We start from the raw sequence: 19,322 nt of genomic DNA on the forward strand, positions 1-19,322 counted from the left end.
CCCCATTAACTAGTTTGGTAACCTTGCCGACTATAACTACATCAGTAGTGACACAGTTGGTAGTACTCCTGCCTCTGAATCACAAGGTATGGTTTAAGTTGCCCTCCAAAAGTACAAAAATCAAGGCTGAACCCCAGTGCAGTACTGAGTGAGCGCTACACTGTTGGAGGTGCTTCTGCCTTATCAGGTGGATGTGAAAGATCCCATGGCACTATTTTGAAGACCATGGATATTATCCTTCAATAAACGTAATTAAAAACAGATTATGTGGTCATGATAATATTGCTATTTGGGGGAGCTAGCCGTGTACAACTTGGCTGCCATTATAACGACGCATTCAAAAATATTTAATTGACTTTAAAGTGCTTTGAGATGTCTGGTGTTTGCAAAAAGCAACTATATAAATACAAGTTTTTTTTTTACCCTAACTCCACTCGTTATTGAATGAAGGATTCCACAGAAGCTGAATTCTGAGAATTCAACTCCTTCAAAGTGAATTTATGTGAATTTACACATTGCAAGGGCCACTTACTTCCAAGGAAATCTTGCCAAACCAGGCGAAAAAGGAGCTGTACACAGAACGAACATAACCAGGAATGTTCCTAATAAGAATGAAAGACAAGATCTGGGGGAAAAAAAATGTTTAAAGAATTTGGTAGGAAGTACCATGTATAGCAAATATACATTTGTAGCATAATTTAATCACGAATGAGAGATAAAGGAAAATACCTGTAACACAGAGAAGTAAGGATGAAGCTCATTGCACTCAGTTTTGTTTTTACAGCTGGCACACCATATTGAATAGGTCTGTGTAAACAAGATTAGGTGGTTATTTGTTGCCAATACACACACACTGAAAAAGGGACAAATTGTTATGTACATATTTTAATAACCTACGGAGTTGAAGTACATCTCGGTCTGTATTTGGCTATTAATTTGCTACTCTAAGGCAATAAACATTCAGAAAATAAGTTCACAAGTTGCTACTTATTGGAACAAGTGCAACACCAGCAAAATGAGAAAAAAGTCACTTATTTATTTGGTTCAAATATTAACTCCAAATAAGTTTTCTTTCACCACTCTATGTTCCCTCAGCAGCCCACGTTCACTGACCAAAACAGTAGGCAGATGAGCTGTTCATAGGCCAACAGCTTTCATCCCTGCTCCTATGGTGAACAAGTATTGTGTGTGTTAGGAGGAAATTTTAGTTTCAGTGGGTTACCCGCTACCCTACACCGCCAAAGCCTGGCTTCTTCCTCCTGGAGGGAGCAAGGTTGATGGTAATACATCTGGGTCTGTTATTGCAATGAACAGGTTGAAATTTCCATTTTTGGGAGGCATCCAGTTGGAGTGATAGGCACATCTTGTAGTAAGGAGGAGTGCAAATTCAGCAGAGTATCTGCCGTGATGCATCAAAGTCAATATCATTTTTCAAATCTGGGAGTACTGGGCAAGTCGGAAGGTTTATGATGAGTACAGTTAGTTAATAGTTATGGGTGACAAATGGCAAAGAACAATTACCCATTTTGCTTGCAGATGACGTTCAAACCCCCAGTTCAAAAGTCAAGAAAGGAACGCAATTGCCTGGTGTGTACCAATATTGGAATTATCGTGAGCAGCTTTACAAAATAGTGGGAAAGTCATTGGACTAGTAATCCAGGGGCGTAGGCTAATGATCTGGAGCCATGTATTCAAACCCCACCACAACAGCTGGTGGAATTTAAATTCAAAACCTGTCTCGGTAATGATGACCACGATAACTGTCATGGATTATTGCAAAAATCCATCTGGTGCATTAATGTCCTTTAGGGATGGAAATCTGCCATCCTTCCTAGCCTGGCCTACATGTGACTCCAGATTAAGTTGTGTGGCTGACTCTTGACTACCTTCTGAAATTGCCGAGTCAAGCCATTCAGTTCAGGGGTAATTAAGGATGGGCAGAAAATGATGGCTTTGCCATCACATGAAAGAGTAAATCAAAATAGAAGAGTGTGGGGGGAGGGTTGCAGAGGAGTGGAGGTGCTCAGAGAAGATGCAAACAGTCACAGTCTCATTGGTAGCCCCTGGACCGAAAACTTGAGTGTTGCTTATGATTCACGATATATGGAAAAGTTAAGAGGCTATCTTTAAAATTCCATAAAGAGAGAAGTTTTGATATAATTTGTTCTGCTGCTTCACAGGGAATACAAATCCTGAATCTAAAGGCACTCTTTAAATGCAAGTTATATTTATTCTAGTTAAAATGGTCATTAAGACTTTGCTTTTTCTGCACAAAGTGGTAACCAGCACAGTTAAAGCAGTCTATTTTTTATCTACAAAACATTCCAAATTAATCTCATTATCCAAATTAGAGGCAGCACGGTAGCACACTGGTTAGCACTGTTGCTTCACAACGCAAGGGACCCAGGTTTGATTCCTGGTCTGTGTCACTGTCTGTGCGGAGTCTGCAAGTTCTCCCCGTGTCTGCGTAGATTTCCTCTGGGTGCTCCAGTTTGCTCCCACAAGTCCCGAAAGACGTGCTGTTAGGTGATTTGGACATTCTGAATTCTCCCTCAGTGTACCCGAAAGGCGCCCGAGTGTTGCGACTAAAGGATTTTCAGTTACTTAATTGCAGTGTTAATGTAAGCCTACGCATGACACTAATAAAGATTAATTAATTATTATTAATTGTAATTTATCAGACTCACCAAAAATGCAACCACTGATGTAAAAAGTAAGAAAGATGACAACCTAGGTGCAAATAATGTCTCTCCTTTGCCTTCAGAAAGCAGATGACCCTTCTTTAGTGCGCCATAAAGCAAAGCAAAAACCATACCATGGAGAACTGCCTGTGTGGAAACAGAAGAACATAAAAAAGTTATAGACATAGAATTTACAGTGCAGGAGGCCATTTGGCCCATTGAGGTTGCACCGGCCCTTGGAAAGAGCACCCCACTTAAGCCCACACCCCACCCAATACCCGAAACCCAGTCACCCCACCCAGCCCTTTTGGACACCAAGGGCAATTTAACATGGCCAATCCACCTAACCTGCACATCTATGGATTGTGGGAGGAAACTGGAGCTCCCGGAGGAAACCCACGCAGACACAAGGAGAATGTGCAGACTCCACACAGACAGTGACCCAAGCCGGGAGTCGAACCTGGGACCCACAGTGCTAACCACTGTGCTACCATGCCGCCCAATTTCACAATATCACTAACTATTTTAATCAAAATACAGAGCATAGAAAAAAATATTTTAGAATGCTCTGGAAGATAAAGACACATTTTGGATGGAAATTGATCTTTGTATCTAGCTGTTAACTCTTGTAGTGAGTGATCTGACATTCAGCAACTCTTTATATAAAATCTTCTGATGCTTAGTCATCATCAAATCTATTTAAATGACAACTCCCCCTAAGGTGCACTTGATCTTTTCAGAAGAGGACAAAGTGCACATTAATCTTAGCAACTCAATCTAATGAGTAATAACCCTTGGTTGAGAAAACAAAAGCATCTAATGCAAATAATTTGTTGCTGAAAGAAATAAACCTTTAACTTTCATATCATTCAACACAGCAGTAATTAACAAGAGTTTTATTATATGACAACTGATATAAGGTTACATACAAAGCGATCTAACTTCCATCGAAACCACCATTCATGAAGGGATCCCTGCCATTCAAATAGCTTTGAAATTGGCCATACTGAAAATGCATTTTCAAAAGAACTCTGAAAATAAACAAAAACAAAAATAAATTAAAGACTGAGCACAGTATTATGCGCTTAAGCTGAGAAATCACATGTGGAATGAATATAAACCTCCCTATATGCTGGGTAAACAAATCCTGTGTCTCAAAGTTTGGCTGAAATTTAAGCAAAATTAACTTAACGATAAAGAGTCGTTACAGCACAGGAAGCCATTTGGCCCACTGAGTTCATGCTGGCTCTCTGTAGAGAAATCCAGTCAGTCCCATGCCACTGCTCTATCCTCAGAGCGCTGAAAGTTTAATTTCCTTAAGTACCCATTCAATCTCTTTTTGAAATGAGTAATCGTCCCTGCTCCTACCACCCTGGTAGGCAGCGGGTTCCAAGTCACTGCTTTTCCAGAAGACCATAAGACATAGGAGCAGAATTAGGCCACTCGGCCTATCGAATCTCCTCTGCCATTCAATCATGGCTGATATTTTCTCATCCCATTCTCCTGCCTTCTCCCCATAACCCCTGATCCCCTTATTAATTAGGAACCTACCTATCTCTGTCCTAAAGACACTCTATGATTTGGCCTCCGCAGCCTTCTACAGTAAAAAGAGTTCCACAGATTCACCACCCTCTGGCTGAAGAAATTCCTCCTCATCCCTGTTTTGAAGGATCGCCCCTTTAGTCTGCAATGGTGTCCTCTGGTTCTAGTTTTTCCTACAAGTGGAAACATCCTGTCCACGTCCACTCTATCCAGGCCTTGCAGTATCTTGCAAGTTTCAATAAGATCCCCCCTCATCCTTCTAAACTCCAACGAGTACAGACCCAGAGTCCTCAAACGTTCCTCATACAACAAGTTCTTCATTCCAGTGATCATTCTTGTAAACGTCCTCTGGACCCTTTCCAAGGCCAGCACATCCTTCCTTAGATACAGGGCCCAAAACTGCGCACAATAGTCCAAATGGGGTCTGACTAGAACCATAGACAGCCTCAGAGGTACATCCCCCTCTTGACATGAATGCCAACATTGCATTTGCCTTCTTAACTGTCGACTGGACCTGCACATTAACCTTAAGAGAATTGTGAACAAGGGCTCCGAAGTCCTCTTGTGCTTCTAATTTCCTAAGCATTTCCCCATTTCGAAAATAGTCTATGCCTAAAATCCTTCTTCCAAAGTGCATAACCTCTCACTTTTCCACATTGTATTTCATTTGCCACTTCATTGCCCACTCTCCAAGCTTGTCCAAGTCCTTCTGCGACCCCCTTGCTTCCTCAATACTACCTGTCCTCTACAGATCTTTGTATCATCTGCAAACTTAGCAACAGTGCCTTCAGTACCTTCTTCCAGATCATTAATGTACATTGTGAAAAGTTGTGGTCCCAGCACAGTCCCCTGAGGCACACCACTAGTTACCGGCTGCCATCCTGAAAAAGACCCCTTTATCCCCACTCTCTGCCTTCTGCCAGTCAGCCAATCCTCTATCCACGCCAGGATGTTATCCTTAACATCATGGTTAAGTCTCCTATGCGGCACCTTGTCAAAGGCCTTCTGGAAATCTAAATAAATCATGTCCACTGGTTCTCGTTTGTCTAACCTCCTTGTTACCTCCAACTGGATCCTCGATTTTCTGACCAACAGACCACAATCAATAAGAATGAACAACACCTCCTCCACAATAGTCCTCAATACCGGGGCCCCGCAAGGATGCGTACTTAGCCCCCTACTCTACTCCCTGTACACACACGACTGTGTGGCAAAACTTGATTCCAACTCCATCTACAAGTTTGAGGACGATACGACCACAGTGGGCCGGATCTCGAATAATGACGAGTCAGAATAGAGGAGGGAGATAGAGAACCTAGTGGAGTTGTGTAGCGACAACAATCTATCCCTCAATGTCAGCAAAACTAAAGAACTGGTCATTGACTTCAGGAAGCAAAGTACTGTACACACCCCTGTCAGCATCAACGGGGCCGAGGTGGAGATGGTTAGCAGTTTCAAATTCCTAGGGGTGCACGTTTCCAAAAATCTGTCCTGGTCCACCCATGTCGACGCTACCACCAAGAAAGCACAACAGCGCCTTTCCTTCGGCAGGAAACTAAGAAAATTCGGCATGTCCACATTAACCTGTACCAACTTTTACAGATGCACCATAGAAAGCATCCTATCTGGCTGCATCACAGCCTGGTATGGCAACTGCTCGGCCCAGGATCACAAGAAACTTCAGAGAGTTGCGAACACAGCCCAGTCCATCACACAAACCTGCCTCCCATCCATTGACTCTATCTACACCTCCCGCTGCCTGGGGAAAGCGGGCAGCATAATCAAAGATCCCTCCCACCCGGCTCACTCACTCTTCCAACTTCTTCCATCGGGCAGGAGATACAGAAGTCTGAGAACACTCACAAACCCCAGGCTCAAAAACAGCTTCTTCCCCACTCCTAAATGACCCTCTTATGGACTGACCTCATTAACACTACACCCTGTATGCTTCATCCGATGCCGGTGCTTATGTAGTTATATTGTGTTGCCCTAATATGTATTTTCTTTTATTGCCTTTTTTTCCCCCATGTACTTAATGATTGCAGAAAAATACATTTCACTGTACCTCGGTACACATGACAATAAACGAATCCAATCCAATCTGTATCTCTTAATCCTTGCACCACCAGCAAATTGGAACAACCTTTATTTGTCTACCTTATGCAAACCTTAAAAAGTATTTTTGTTGGATTTTCACACTTTGTTTCACAACTTATATGTTGTATTTTACACATTACATCACCATGCCGACCAGACAAAAAAAACCCCCAAAACATAATAAAAATGAGCAATAAATAAAAGAAGGTAAAAAAGTCAGGTTGATGTCAGTACAGATATTTAGATACAGTTGCTTCCCCTCCTGCTGTGGCCGTGTCCTCCTTTGAATGCTGTACCTTTGCTGCAGTTCCTAGTTTGGCCCGAGCGCCGATTTACAGATGTCTATCTATAGGTTTAGTCCCTTGTCACTTTCTATCTCCTTGCGTGACTTTGCCTCCCCCTTCCCCCTCTTCCTTCCCTTCCCCCCCCCCACTCGCTCCTTCCCTCTTTCCCACCATTTTTATCCCATGAATATCGGGAAAGTAGGACAAATCTCAAACGCGCAATAAAGAGGGCTAAAAGGTATCATGAAATATCTTTGGCTAACAGGGTTACGGAAAATCCCAAAGCTTTTATTCATATATAGCAAGAGGGTAACTAGAGATAGGATTGGCCCACTCAAAGACAAAAGAGGGAATTTATGTGTGGAGTCAGAGGAAATGGGTGAGATTCTTAATGAGTACTTTGCATCGATATTCACCAAGGAGAGGGACATGACGGATGTTGAGGTTAGGGATGGATGTTTAAATACTCTAGGTCAAGTCGGGCATAAGGAAGGGGGAATTTTTGGGTATTCTAAAAGACATTAAGGTGGACAAGTCCCCAGGTCCGGATGGGATCTATCCCAGGTTACTGAGGGAAGCGAGGGATGAAATAGCTGGGGCCTTAACAGATATCTTTACAGCATCCTTGAGCACGGGTGAGGTCCCGGAGGACTGGAGAATTGCTAATGTTGTCCCTTTGTTTAAGAAGGGTAGCAGGTATAATCCAGGGAATTATAGACCTGTGAGCTTGACGTCAGTGGTAGGCAAACTGTTGGAGAAGATACTGAGGGATAGGATCTATTCACATTTGGAAGAAAATAGACTTATTAGTGATAGGCAGCATGGTTTTGTACAGGGAAGGTCATGTCTTACAAACCTAATAGAATTCTTTGAGGAAGTGACAAATTTAATTGATGAGGGAAGGGCTGTAGATGTCATATACATGGACTTCAGTAAGGCATTTGATAAAGTTTCCCATGGCAGGTTGATGGAAAAAATGAAGTCGCATGGGGTTCAGGGTGTACTAGATAGATGGATAAAGAACTGGCTGAGCAACAGGAGACAGAGAGTAGTGGTGGAAGGGAGTGTCTTAAAATGGAGAAAGGTGACTAGTGGTGTTTCACAGGGATCTGTGCTCAGGCCACTGTTGTTTGTGATATACATAAATGATCTGGACGAAGGTATAGGTGGTCTGATTAGCAAGTTTGCAGATGATACTAAGATTGGTGGAGTTGCAGATAGCGAGGGGGGCTGTCAGCGAATACAGCAAAATATAGATAGATTGGAGAGTTGGGCAGAGAAATGGCAGCTGGAGTTCAATCCAGGCAAATGCGAGGTGATGCATTTTGGAAGATCCAATTCAAGAGCAGACTATACGGTCAATGGAAGAGTCCTGGGGAAAATTGATGTACAGAGAGATCTGGGAGTTCAGGTCCATTGTACCCTGAAGGTGGCAATGCAGGTCGATAGAGTGGTCAAGAAGGCATACAGCATGCTTGCCTTCATCGGGCAGGGTATTGAGTACAAGAGTCGGCAGGTCATGTTACAGTTGTATAGGACTTTCGTTAGGCCACATTTGGAATACTGCATGCAGTTCTGGTCGCCACATTACCAGAAGGATGTGAATGCTTTAGAGAAGGTGCAGAGGAGGTTCACCAGGATGTTGCCTGGTATGGAGGGTGCTAGCTATGAAGAAAGGTTGAGTAGATTAGGATTGTTTTCGTTGGAAAGACTGAGGTTGAGGGGGGACCTGATTGAGATCTACAAAATTATGAGAGGTATGGACAGGGTGGATAGCAACAAGCTTTTTCCCCCAGAGTGGGGGGTGTCAATTACAAGGGGTCACGATTTGAAGGTGAGAGGGGGAAAGTTTAAGGGAGATGTGCGTGAAAAGTTTTTTTACGCAGAGGGTGGTGGGTGCCTGGAACGCTTTGCCAGCGGAGGTGGTAGCACGATAGCATCTTTTAAGATGCATCTAGACAGATATGAACGGGCGGGGAACAGAGGGAAGTAGGTCCTTGGAAAATAGGCGACAAGTTTAGATAAAGGATCTGGATCGGCACAGGCTGGGAGGGCCGAAGTGCCTGTTCCTGTGCTGTAATTTTCTTTGTTCTTTGTTAAAATTATGTACCTTCGTGACAGCCATTTCATGCTGGGGAAAAGTCTCTGGATATTCACTCTATCCATGCCTCTCATCACCATGTACACCACTATGAAGTCACCCTTCTTCGCTCCAGTGAGAAAAGCTGTCACCAAAATGCTCTCCCACTGAAACATCTGACACCTGGCCTGGTTCGTTGTCAAGCACCAAATCCAATATGCCCCCCCCTAGTCAGCCTATCTATATATTGAGTCAGGAATCCTTCCTGTACACACCTGACAAAATTTGCTCCATCCAAACCATTTGCACTAAGGAGGTTCCAGTCAATATTAGGGAAGTTGAAATCACCCATGACAACAACTCTGTTACTTCTGCACCTTTCCAAGATCTGCCGCCCAATCTGTTCCTCCATCTCCCTGTTGCTATTGGGGTGTCTATAGAAAACTCCCAATAAAGTGACTGCTCCTTTCTTGCTTTTTGACTTCCACCCATACTGACTCAGTAGACAAACCCTCGACTACCTCCTTTTCTGCAGCTGTGATGCACTCCCTAATTAACAGTGCTATTCCCCCTCCTCTTTTACGTCCCTCCCTATTCCTCTTAAAACATCTAAACCCCGGAACATCTAACAACCATTCCTGCCCCTGTGAAATCCATGTCTCCGTAATGGCCACAACATCATAGTTCCAAGTACTGATCCATGCTCTAAGTTCATCTCCCTTATTCCTGACACTCCTTGCATTGAAACAGATTTAAGCATGCAATATGTATATTATTACCACTCGTTGGGAAAGTGTGGTAATAACAAAGTCAAAACATATTTAATGGCAACTCTTTCAAGCGGACCAAATTTCTACACAATAGTTTGTGTCCAATTTACTGTTGGTATACAATACTTAAAACTCTTAGAAGTGGACTGTCTATCCATAGTTCCACACTCCATGGGTCACAACATACATAAACGATTTCTCCAGTTAGCTACACAGCCAAAAATGTTCTTTACCTATTAATCTCAGAATAACCACTCAATGTCCAGGTTCTTCTTCACCAAGCAGTTGAACCTTCTTGTTTCACCCCCCAAAGCAAAAACAGTCCACCAGTTTTACAACACACTTTGATGCCTGGTTATTGCAAAGCCATAAACAACCATGCGATTCTTTTCCAAACAGTCTGCCTGGATGAAGAGGATTCCAACTTCTTTAAAACAAATGATCTTTTCTTATAAAATGCTGACTTTTCCAGAACAGAAGCGACCAGTCTTTACATTAACCCTTTAAGGGACAGTGTCAGACGTAGCACTGTTTTACAGCAGGAAGTGATAATGAAATCATAGTGGGTATTTGGGTCATACTAGTTATTCAAAATTTATGCGAGTCCGGTTGCACATTTGAATGATGGAACGCAAGAGGAGTGGGCCATTCGGCCTGCTGAGCCTGCTCTGCCATTCAATATGTTCATGATTGTTCATCCATATCAATATGACTTTTTCCCACATTATCCAACATCCATTTATGTCTTTGAAATATCGCTTGCTTTAAACATATTCAATGGCTGGGATTTCCCAGCCCTGCAGCCTCCGGGATCACCCTTCAGCCGCAAGTCAATGGGCCTTTAGCTAACTTGCCACATTACTTGCGGTGGGTCCCGCCAGAGAGAGGCTGGAACATCCTTTCCAATGACTGAGCTTCCACAGCTCTCCGAGGTGCAGAATGCCAAAGATTCACAACCCCCTGAGCAAAAGAAATTTCTCCTCAGCTTGTTGAAAATGGCTTCCCCTTGTTTTGATGTCCCCTAGTTCTAAACTCCCCAACCAGGGGAAACTACAATGTGCTGTTTCACCTTGGGTTCAGGGTCTGGATGGTATTTCGTTAGGGTTTGCCTATTTTCCGAAGAAAGGTGCTTTAGTCTGTAATTTGTAAAAACCATTCTTGTTTATTTACAGATCCAAATACAGCTCAGTACTCTGTACGAGGTTGTTCTTCTGCTTCCCTCCAAACTTCTATTACTTAATCATGTAATTGCAAAGACATGAGGGAGCAGCTGGCCAGAGTTGATTGGAAGGGGAGCCCAGCAGGGAAGACAGTGGAACAACAACTGCAGGAGTTTTTGGAGGTGACGATACATGAAGGGGCGACAATACATGAAGTGGAAAAGGTTGTGTCCGACCAGAGTGATCATATCGCGTCTTTGGAGGTGGAGGCGAGGATCCTAGGGGTCGATGCAAGTCACTGCGTTTGAAGGTGGAGAAGCAGGAGAACAGGTCCAGACGACAGAACTTGCGGATTGTGGGGCTGCCAAGGCGTGGAGGGAACGAGCGCCACAAGGATGTGCCAAGGATGTTGGCCAGGTTGGTGGAGGAGATGTTGTTGGACAAGGCCCCAGAGATGGGCCTGGCCCATAGATCCTTGAGGCAGAAGCGGAGCAGGCGAGGTGCAGCAGGCGGTGATTGTGTGGATGCACACATTTGTGGACAAGGAGATGATCCTGAGGTGGACCAAGGCAAAGTGTGTATGTGAGTGGGAGGGTAATAGAGTCCAGATTTACCAGCACATTGGCGTGGAGGCGTGTGGGGTTCAACAAGGCCACGGCAATGTTGTATTGACGACAGATTTGGTTTGAGGTGTTGAGCCTTCGGGCAGGAGTCACCATGCTAGAGGAAGAGGCGCAAGTCTCCACTAAGAATGGTGACTTAGAATGTCCGTGGGTTTTTGCACATCTAAAGAGTTTGAGTGCGGAAGTGATTTTTGTGCAGGAGTTGCATCTCCGGGTGAAGGATCAGGTTAGGCTGAGGAAGATACAAGTGGGACAAGTATTTCACTCGGGGTTTGAAGTAGAGGGGCATGGCCATTTTGCAGAGCAAGAAACCAGGTTTGTGGGAGCCAAGGAGGTGTGAGATCTGGGGAGGGAGGTGGGGTGATAGTGAGTGGGGTGTTAGAGGGGATGCTGGTGGTATTGGTCAATATTCATGCTCCTTGGTGGGACGATGCGGGGTTTGTAAAGAGGGTACTAGGGGCGATTCCAGACTTGGATTTGCACCAGCTGATCATGGGAGGGGATTTTAATTTTACGATGAAGCTGAGGGTGGACAGTTTGAGCCCCAAGTTGATGGGAAGGTAGAGGATGGCGAGACAGCTGGGAGGGTTTATGAACAGAAAGGGGATGGTGGATCTGTGAAGATTCAGGAATCACAGAGGGAGGGAATATTCCTTCTTCTTGCATGTGTACAAGGTGTACTCTGGAATCGATTGCTTTGTGGCGAGTAGGGCGGTGCCGATAGGGATGGAATATGCAGGAACTGTGATTTCGGACCTCGCGCCACATTGACTGGATGTAAGGCTTTGTACGGGGCAGGTGCAGAAGCCATGGTGGAGGTTGGATTCGGGACTTCTGGTGGACAAGGCATTTTGTGAAAAGGTGAGAGTGGCGATTAGGAACTATGTGAAACTTAAACAGAATGGGGAGTTGTCGGCGGCCACATTCTGGGAAATTATTACGGTAGTGGTCCAAGGTGAGATTATTTTATTTAAGGCAGTTAGGGATAGGAATTGGAGGGAGGAGCACGAGTAGCTGTTAGATGAGATAGTCAAAGTGGATAGGAGATAGTCAATGGCCTCAAGAAGAAGAGTTGTTGGCAGAGAGGAATAGGTTGCAGGGGCAGTTTGACAGGCTGACAATGGGCAAGGCAGTGGGGCAGCTGCAGAGGGCGATAGGGGTGCAGTGAGAGAAGGAGAGTCATATGTTGGCCCACCAATTACTGTGTCAGGCAGCGTCTAGGGATATTTTGCATGCAAGGGTGGAGAAGGGGAGTTGGTGTCGGGCCAGAAAAGATAAATATATTCAGGGGGTACTATGAGAAGTTGTAAAAGGCCGAGCCGGGAGAGAGATGGAGGATATGGGGTGGTTTCTGGATGGGTTGGGATTCCCAGAGCTGGAGGAGAGGAAGAAGCAGGCGTTGGAGGAACCGTTAGGGCTGAGGGAGTTGAGGATGTATTTGGAGAATGCGGTCAGGGAAGGCCCCAATGTTGGACGGATTTTCGACGGAGTTTTATAAACAGTTTGCAACAGAGTTGGCCCCCCACCTGTTGGGGATGTTTAGTGAGGCAGTGGAGATGGGCGAGCTGCCAGCAACGTTGTCTGAGGTGGCGATTTCGCTGACCTGAAGAAGGGGAAGGAGCCTCTGGAGTGTGGGTCCTACAGGCCCATCTCTTTGTTGAACACAGATGTGACAGCACCAACGAAGGTGTTGACTTGTAGGTTGCAGGGGTGTGTGCCAGAGGTGATCTCCAAGGACCAAACGGCTTTTGTGAAGGGTAGGCAGTGTCCACCAACATTAGGAGGCTGTTGAATGTAGTTATGACTCCGTAAAGGGGGCAGGCACTGGAGGTTATTGTGTCTATGGAAGCAGAGAAAGCCTTTTTGGGGGTACTACTGTTTAAGGTGGCAAAAGAGCAGTTTAGAGATTTGGGGATTCAGGCGAGGCCCGGTAGGCCACAATGCACAGGTGGAATGTGACGCCGTTAGTGGAGGGGGTTAAGGGAGATCTCAAGAGGTGGGATGCTTTGCACTTGACGTTGGCAGGGAGGGTGCAGGTGGTAAAAGTGAATGTGCTGCCATGTTTGCCTTTTAGACCTGGTCAATCTTTCTCCCGAAGGCTTTCTTCTGGAGGGTGGAGGCACTGATTTTGGAGTTTATATGGGCGAGGAAAGTACCAAGGGTGAAGAGGGCACTGTTACAGAGACAGAAAGGGTGGTTGGCACTCCTGAACCCGATGGATTATTACTGGGTTGCGAATGTGGGGAAAGTGCGGCATTGGTGGTGGTTGGGGGGGGGGGGGGAGAGAGAGAGAGAGAGAGGAAGAGAGAATTAGGTTGGAGGACGAGTCCTGCAGGGGTGCTGGGTGCTCTAGTCTGAGGGCCCTGGTGGCAGCCTGTGGCCGTTAGCCCTGGGAAAGTATACAGGAAGTCTGGTGGTGCAGTCGACTATCAGGATATGGAAACCGGGTGAGGTGGCATTTTAAGTTGGAAAAAAATATCGGTGCTGACGCCACTGTGTGGGAATCTCTGGTTTAAGCCGGGGGTGGGTGGGGGGATGTATGGGAAGTGGAGGAAGGTGGGGCTGGAGCGGGTTAGGGTTATGTTCTCGGAGGGGCAATTTGTGGGGTTGGACGAGCTGCGGGAGAGGTTTAAGCTGCCGAGGGCCAGTGAGTTTAGGGACATACAGGTCCGGGATTTGTGGCGGACATTCCCTTGGTTACTGAAGCATACACTGTTGAAGCAACTGCTACACCCTGACGATTTGAGGGGGGTAAGAATGGGGACATATGCCAGTGGTTGGGGGAGGAGGGCAAGGTGAGGATAAAGCTCAAGTGGGAGGAAGGGCAGTGAGGGAGGGAAATAGGATGGAGACTCGGGTGTGAGGCGATGTGTCGAGTGAAATCAACCACCTCCTGCGCAAGGATGAGCTTAATTCAGTTCAGGGTGGTGCACAGGGCACACACGACTCGGGCGAGGATGAGTGCGTGCTTCCAGGGTGTGACTAATGGGGGCGAAAAGAGTGGGCGGGGGCTGGCAAGACATGCTCACATATTCTGGAGTTGCGAGAAGCTGGAGGGTTTTTGGGAGGCGATGTCTGGGACATTATCCAGGGTAATGGGAGCCGAGGTCAGGCCGGATCTTATGGTGGTGATCTTTGGAGTTTCAGAGCAGCTGGAGCGGAAGGGGGTGATGTTGTGGCCTTCGCCTCTCGAATTGCCCGGCATAGGATCCTGTTGAATTGGTGGTCGGAGACACTGCCAGGTATGGAGACCTGGCTGGGGGACTTGTATGGCTTTCTCCGGCTGGAGAAGATTAAGTTCAAGTTGAGGGGATCAGAAGAGGGTTTTGAGGTGCGGTGGAGGCCGTTCATAACTTTATTTGAGGAACTGTTTTCGCAGGTCTTCCAACTTGAGGCACGGGGGGGGGGAGGCAAATGCAATGTTAATTTCCATTTCAAGAGGGCTACAATACAAGAGCAGGGATGTATTGCTGAGGCTGTGTAAGACTCTGGTCAGACCACATTTGGAATTGTTGGGCCACGTATCTAAGGAAGGATATGCTAGCCTTGGAAAGGGACAAGAGGAGGTTCACAAGAATGATCCCTGGAATGAAGGGCGTATCATGAGGAGCAGCTGAGGACTCTGGGTCTGTCCTCGATGGAGATTAGAAGGATGAGAAGGAATTTAATTGAAATTTACAGGATACTGCGAGGCCTGGATAGAGTGGAAGTGGAGGTGTTTCCATTCGTAGTTGAAACTAGAACCTGAAGGCACAGCCTCAAACTGAAGGGACAATCCTTTCAAATTGAAATGAGGAGGAATGTCTTCAGCCAGAGGGTAGTTAATCTGTGGAACTTGTCACAGAAGATTGTGGAAGCCAAGTCACAGAGTGCCTTTAAGGCAGAGAAAGATAGTATCTTGATGAATAAGGGGATCACGGTAAGGGGAGAAGGCAGGAGAATGGGGATAAGAAACATTTCACAGCCATGATTGAATGGCGAAGCAGATTCGATTGGCCGAATGATGTAATTCTGCTCCTACATCTTATGGTCTTATGCCTCATCAACCGACTCAGTAATCTGTTTCCCCCTTTGATCCCTTTAGCCCCAAGAGCTATGTCTAACTTCTTGAAAACATACAATGTTTTGGCCTCAACTGCTTTCTGTGGTAGAGAATTCCAGAGGCTCACCAATCTCTGGGTGAAGAAATTTCTCCTCAACTCAGTCGTAAATGGTCTACCCCGTATCCTCACGCTTCTGGAACTTCACCCAGAGGCAAGTCGGGTACAGCACTCCGAACATCACCCCCTTCTTGAAGAGGTCAGCCTTGACCAGATTAAACCCGGCCCTCCTCTTCGCCAGTTCTGCACCCGGATCTTGGCACATCCGAAGCTTGTTTCCTTCCCAGGTGCACCTCCTCATCTGCCTCGCCCACTGAAGAATCTTCTCTTTATCTGGAAAACGGTGCAACCGTACTACCATCGCCCTTGGTGGCTTGCCGGCTTACGGACTCCACATCAGCGCCCTGTGCGCTCGGTCGACCTCCAGGGGTCAGTTATAGGCCCCCCCGCACCCCCATCAACTGCTCCAACATTTTGGCCACATAGGTGCCAGCTTCCACACCTGCGATACCTCTGGTCATCCCCATGATCCTCAAATTTTGCCCTCGGAGAGGTCCTCCAGATCCTCCACCTTCAGCCTCTTCTGGGTCTCCTGCATCACCCCCACCTCAGCAACCAATGAGGCCAACTGCTCCTCGTGCTCCCCCTTTCTGGATCGCCCGGACACTGGGACACCAGCCTCTGCTCCACTCTCTCAATACCTGCTTTAACTGGCTCCACCACTTTGGCCAGGTCCTCCAAGGCTTCCTTCCTCTGCTGACTCAACATAGCATTCAGAAATTCCACCAACTGCTCCGTTGACCACTGGGCAGGCAGAACAAGCCCTTTGCCCTCCGCCATCTTAACCTGTGGTGCACTGCGAAGACTCTCCTGCTCCAACAGCTCCTTTCTTCTTGACCCCACTTTAGTTCGTGGAACCATCCACCAACCACACCAGAGGAGTTACACCTTCTCCAGGTACCCATACACCTTTTTCATCCAAAACCTTGCCCCTCAAACGGGCAAAGGACTGAAAAATACCACCTTGAATGGGGGCTACCAAATATGCAACCACTCACTCTATGGTGCACTGGAAGTCCATCTTCCTAATCTGTGATTACATTTTGTGTAATTGCTGGCAAAGTCCTGAGGCATTTCAAGTTAGGAAGTGGTCTCATGCTGGTGTATCTATTAACAATAGCATCTTCACAGACCTGTTTCCAACTGTCATCTTTTTCTGTAATGATCTGGCTACAGCTAGATAGGCTTCCTGTACTTGCTCCAAGAATCTTTTGGTAACCTGACATTCAAGGTTTTGTGCAACACTTGTTGCATTCGGCCCAAGGAACATCCATCTATGGGGAAGCACGTTTGATGAAACATCCAATGAGAACGATTTCTCTGCTTTATGTGTCACCTCCCCCAGCCCTTCAGACCTGAAACAGCAAACGAGCAAATCTATTAGCAACTGCTTTTGCTCCTCATGCAACTTGCGCACTTTTGGTTCCTTACTTTCTTTCAAAGGCAAGTATATACTTCTTCAAAAGAGGATAGACTCCACAACACAAGTTTATGATCATTCTTGTTTGGCTTCTCTGGCAGGAAATCTTGTGCACAATATGCTATTTTAGTTCTTTCCTTCGGATTTCAATGTTTTCTGATTCTTGAACAACTTCTTTTTGTTTTGCCCAATAACCAACTGAACAACCTCACTAACTCCTATTTTGTGGTACCTTTGTTCTAAAAGGTTCTTGCACTTCCTATTTTCATCCATAAAAGCAAATAAAAAAGTAAAAACATCCATTTCTGCAAAGTATCTACTGTAATGTTCTCGACATTAAGCCAGCAAAGGGGTACATAACGCTCTGGCATACTGAACTTTAATTTCATAAGTGCAGAAACATACATTTCTTCTCCAAGATCTGAAGACCAGTTGACATCAGTGTAGCAATCATTTGGCAGGGTCTCCAGAAACCCTTGAAGGGTTTGCAAAAGGCCTTGGATGCATTATGCACATTAGGACAGCAGTCCCCATCAAAATCCATTAAGTACGAAGCAACTGTTCTCAAACAAGTTTCCAAACTAATCTTTGACATTTGCTTGACAGTGCAAGAATCCATCAATGCACTCAAGGTTTGTCCATGGCAGTTCATGCTTTGAGAATATTTCAACTAATACTTGGTACACGATTTTAGCATTCACTCTATCTACACTGATCAAGGCCAGGTGCTGCATCACAAATTTTGGCTCGGTAAAGAAACTCATTAAGATACTGAGAACCTTCTGCAAATCTGTACATGTAGTCTCATCACTATTTAGACGATTATGTTTCAATTTACTCACCAACTCTTCTGTTAGTGTTTTGCTAAAGCTATACTTCCATTTAGTATGAAGCACACGTTCTGTCCATCTTTAATAAGTCTAAAGATCCTTTGTGAAGTGTTGTGCAATAGGTATTATCTGAGGGGCCATCATAAATGGCATAGAGTGTTCTGCAGTGAGAGCTAAAACTGTTGTTTCAGCATTGCCAACTTGGTCTTGAAATGTACGTGGATTGGGGGGTGGCTCAGCTTTTCTGACACTAGGTGTATGAATCTTGAGAAGCAGGTGCAAACCTCAAGTTGCAGCATCATCTTTACTGCTGGTACCTGGCAGTTGGTGCTCAAATAGTGTAATTTTGGTTCTTCTTCAAATGCGCGTGCTGCTTCAGAGCCTTCAAACCCCTAGATCTTTGGGAGTAAACCGAACAATACACTTTGCCTGGTACATACAAACATATGAATTAGGAGGAGGCCACTCTGCTCTTCGAGCTTGCTCCGTCATTCAATAAGATCATGGCTGTTCTGACTGTAACCTCAACCCCATATCCCGGCCTACCCTTGAGTAATAAAATGATTATCAAAAATCTATCTAGCGCTGCCTTCAAAAACCATTCGCAGACTCTGCTTCCATCACCTTTGAGAGTGTTTCAAAGACTCATGACCTTCAGAGAAAAAAGTTCTCATCTGTCTTAAATGAGTGACCCCTTATTTTTAAACAATGACGCCTAGTTCTAGTTTTCTTACAAGTCAGCTATTGTGGGTCCAGTAATTTCGCTGTCATTGTCATTCATTTTTGCCTCCAATAATTACATTCCGAAGGACTTTTAAAACCTTCATCAATTTTCCAGCCTCAGTTATTTCTTTATTCTTGAATAATGTTTCTGGCATTGTAGCAACAATTTGTACAGACCATGACAACAACATACCAGTGTGAATTACATTTTCATATCTTTGTTTTAAGTTGAGAGCAGCAGACAAATTATGCATTATTTTAATGGTGATATCAAAACACACCACTTTCAACTCTGGTTGGCCATTACTATCCATGTGGCATAAGTTACTCAGCCCACTAGTTAGCGCATAATGTGCCCAGCTTCAATAGATTTAGATTTATTGTCACGTGTACTGAGGTACAGTGAAAAATATTGTTCTGCGTACAATCCAGGCAGATCGTTCCATGCATGAACAAAACATAGGACATGCGATAAATACACAATGTAAATACATAGACATAATAAACAAAAAATATGTTAATCTCCTTTCTCCATTTAGCAATTAAAACGGAGTAAACTTACTCACCATGATAACTCATGTCAAATCATTAAACTTCTTCCTGCACTGCATTCATGATCTTGGAGTTACAGTCTTGGCATTATTTATGCTGCCAGTTCCTCTTGAGCGTATGTATGAAAACTAATCTCCCCATCGCCCCACCACATATACAGGATGTCGCTCTTTCTCTTCACATCTCACATGAAGACTCCCCATTGCATCGTCAGAAAACATTGCTGCATACTCTCTCACATGGTTAGCCATTCCTCAAAGGATTACAAGTTTTTAAGTAACTCTCAGCACATCTTATAGCCACTCATGATAGAATTCCCTTCTGGTATGTAAAGCTAATGAATCATGCAGGTTGCAGTGCTGCCTTTAGCAATAATATAAAACATTAGCCAGCAAGAATT

The 19,322-nt window shown here is 45.1% G+C and overlaps 1 protein-coding gene across 1 annotated transcript in view; it reads right to left on the bottom strand.

Annotated features, from left to right (window-relative positions):
• The window catches only part of casd1 (CAS1 domain containing 1), a 154,626-nt gene that overhangs the window by 26,176 nt on the left and 109,128 nt on the right, over nucleotides 1-19,322 (bottom strand). The window contains exons 14-17 of the mRNA XM_038797559.1: nucleotides 3,611-3,712; nucleotides 2,688-2,828; nucleotides 730-807; nucleotides 533-625 (exon numbers count right to left, since the gene is read on the bottom strand). Of these exons, the coding sequence (XP_038653487.1) occupies nucleotides 533-625; nucleotides 730-807; nucleotides 2,688-2,828; nucleotides 3,611-3,712 (414 nt within the window). The remainder of the gene's footprint in view (nucleotides 1-532; nucleotides 626-729; nucleotides 808-2,687; nucleotides 2,829-3,610; nucleotides 3,713-19,322) is intronic.

This window comes from Scyliorhinus canicula, chromosome 5, assembly GCF_902713615.1.
Source record: "Scyliorhinus canicula chromosome 5, sScyCan1.1, whole genome shotgun sequence".
Lineage (NCBI taxonomy): Eukaryota > Metazoa > Chordata > Chondrichthyes > Carcharhiniformes > Scyliorhinidae > Scyliorhinus > Scyliorhinus canicula.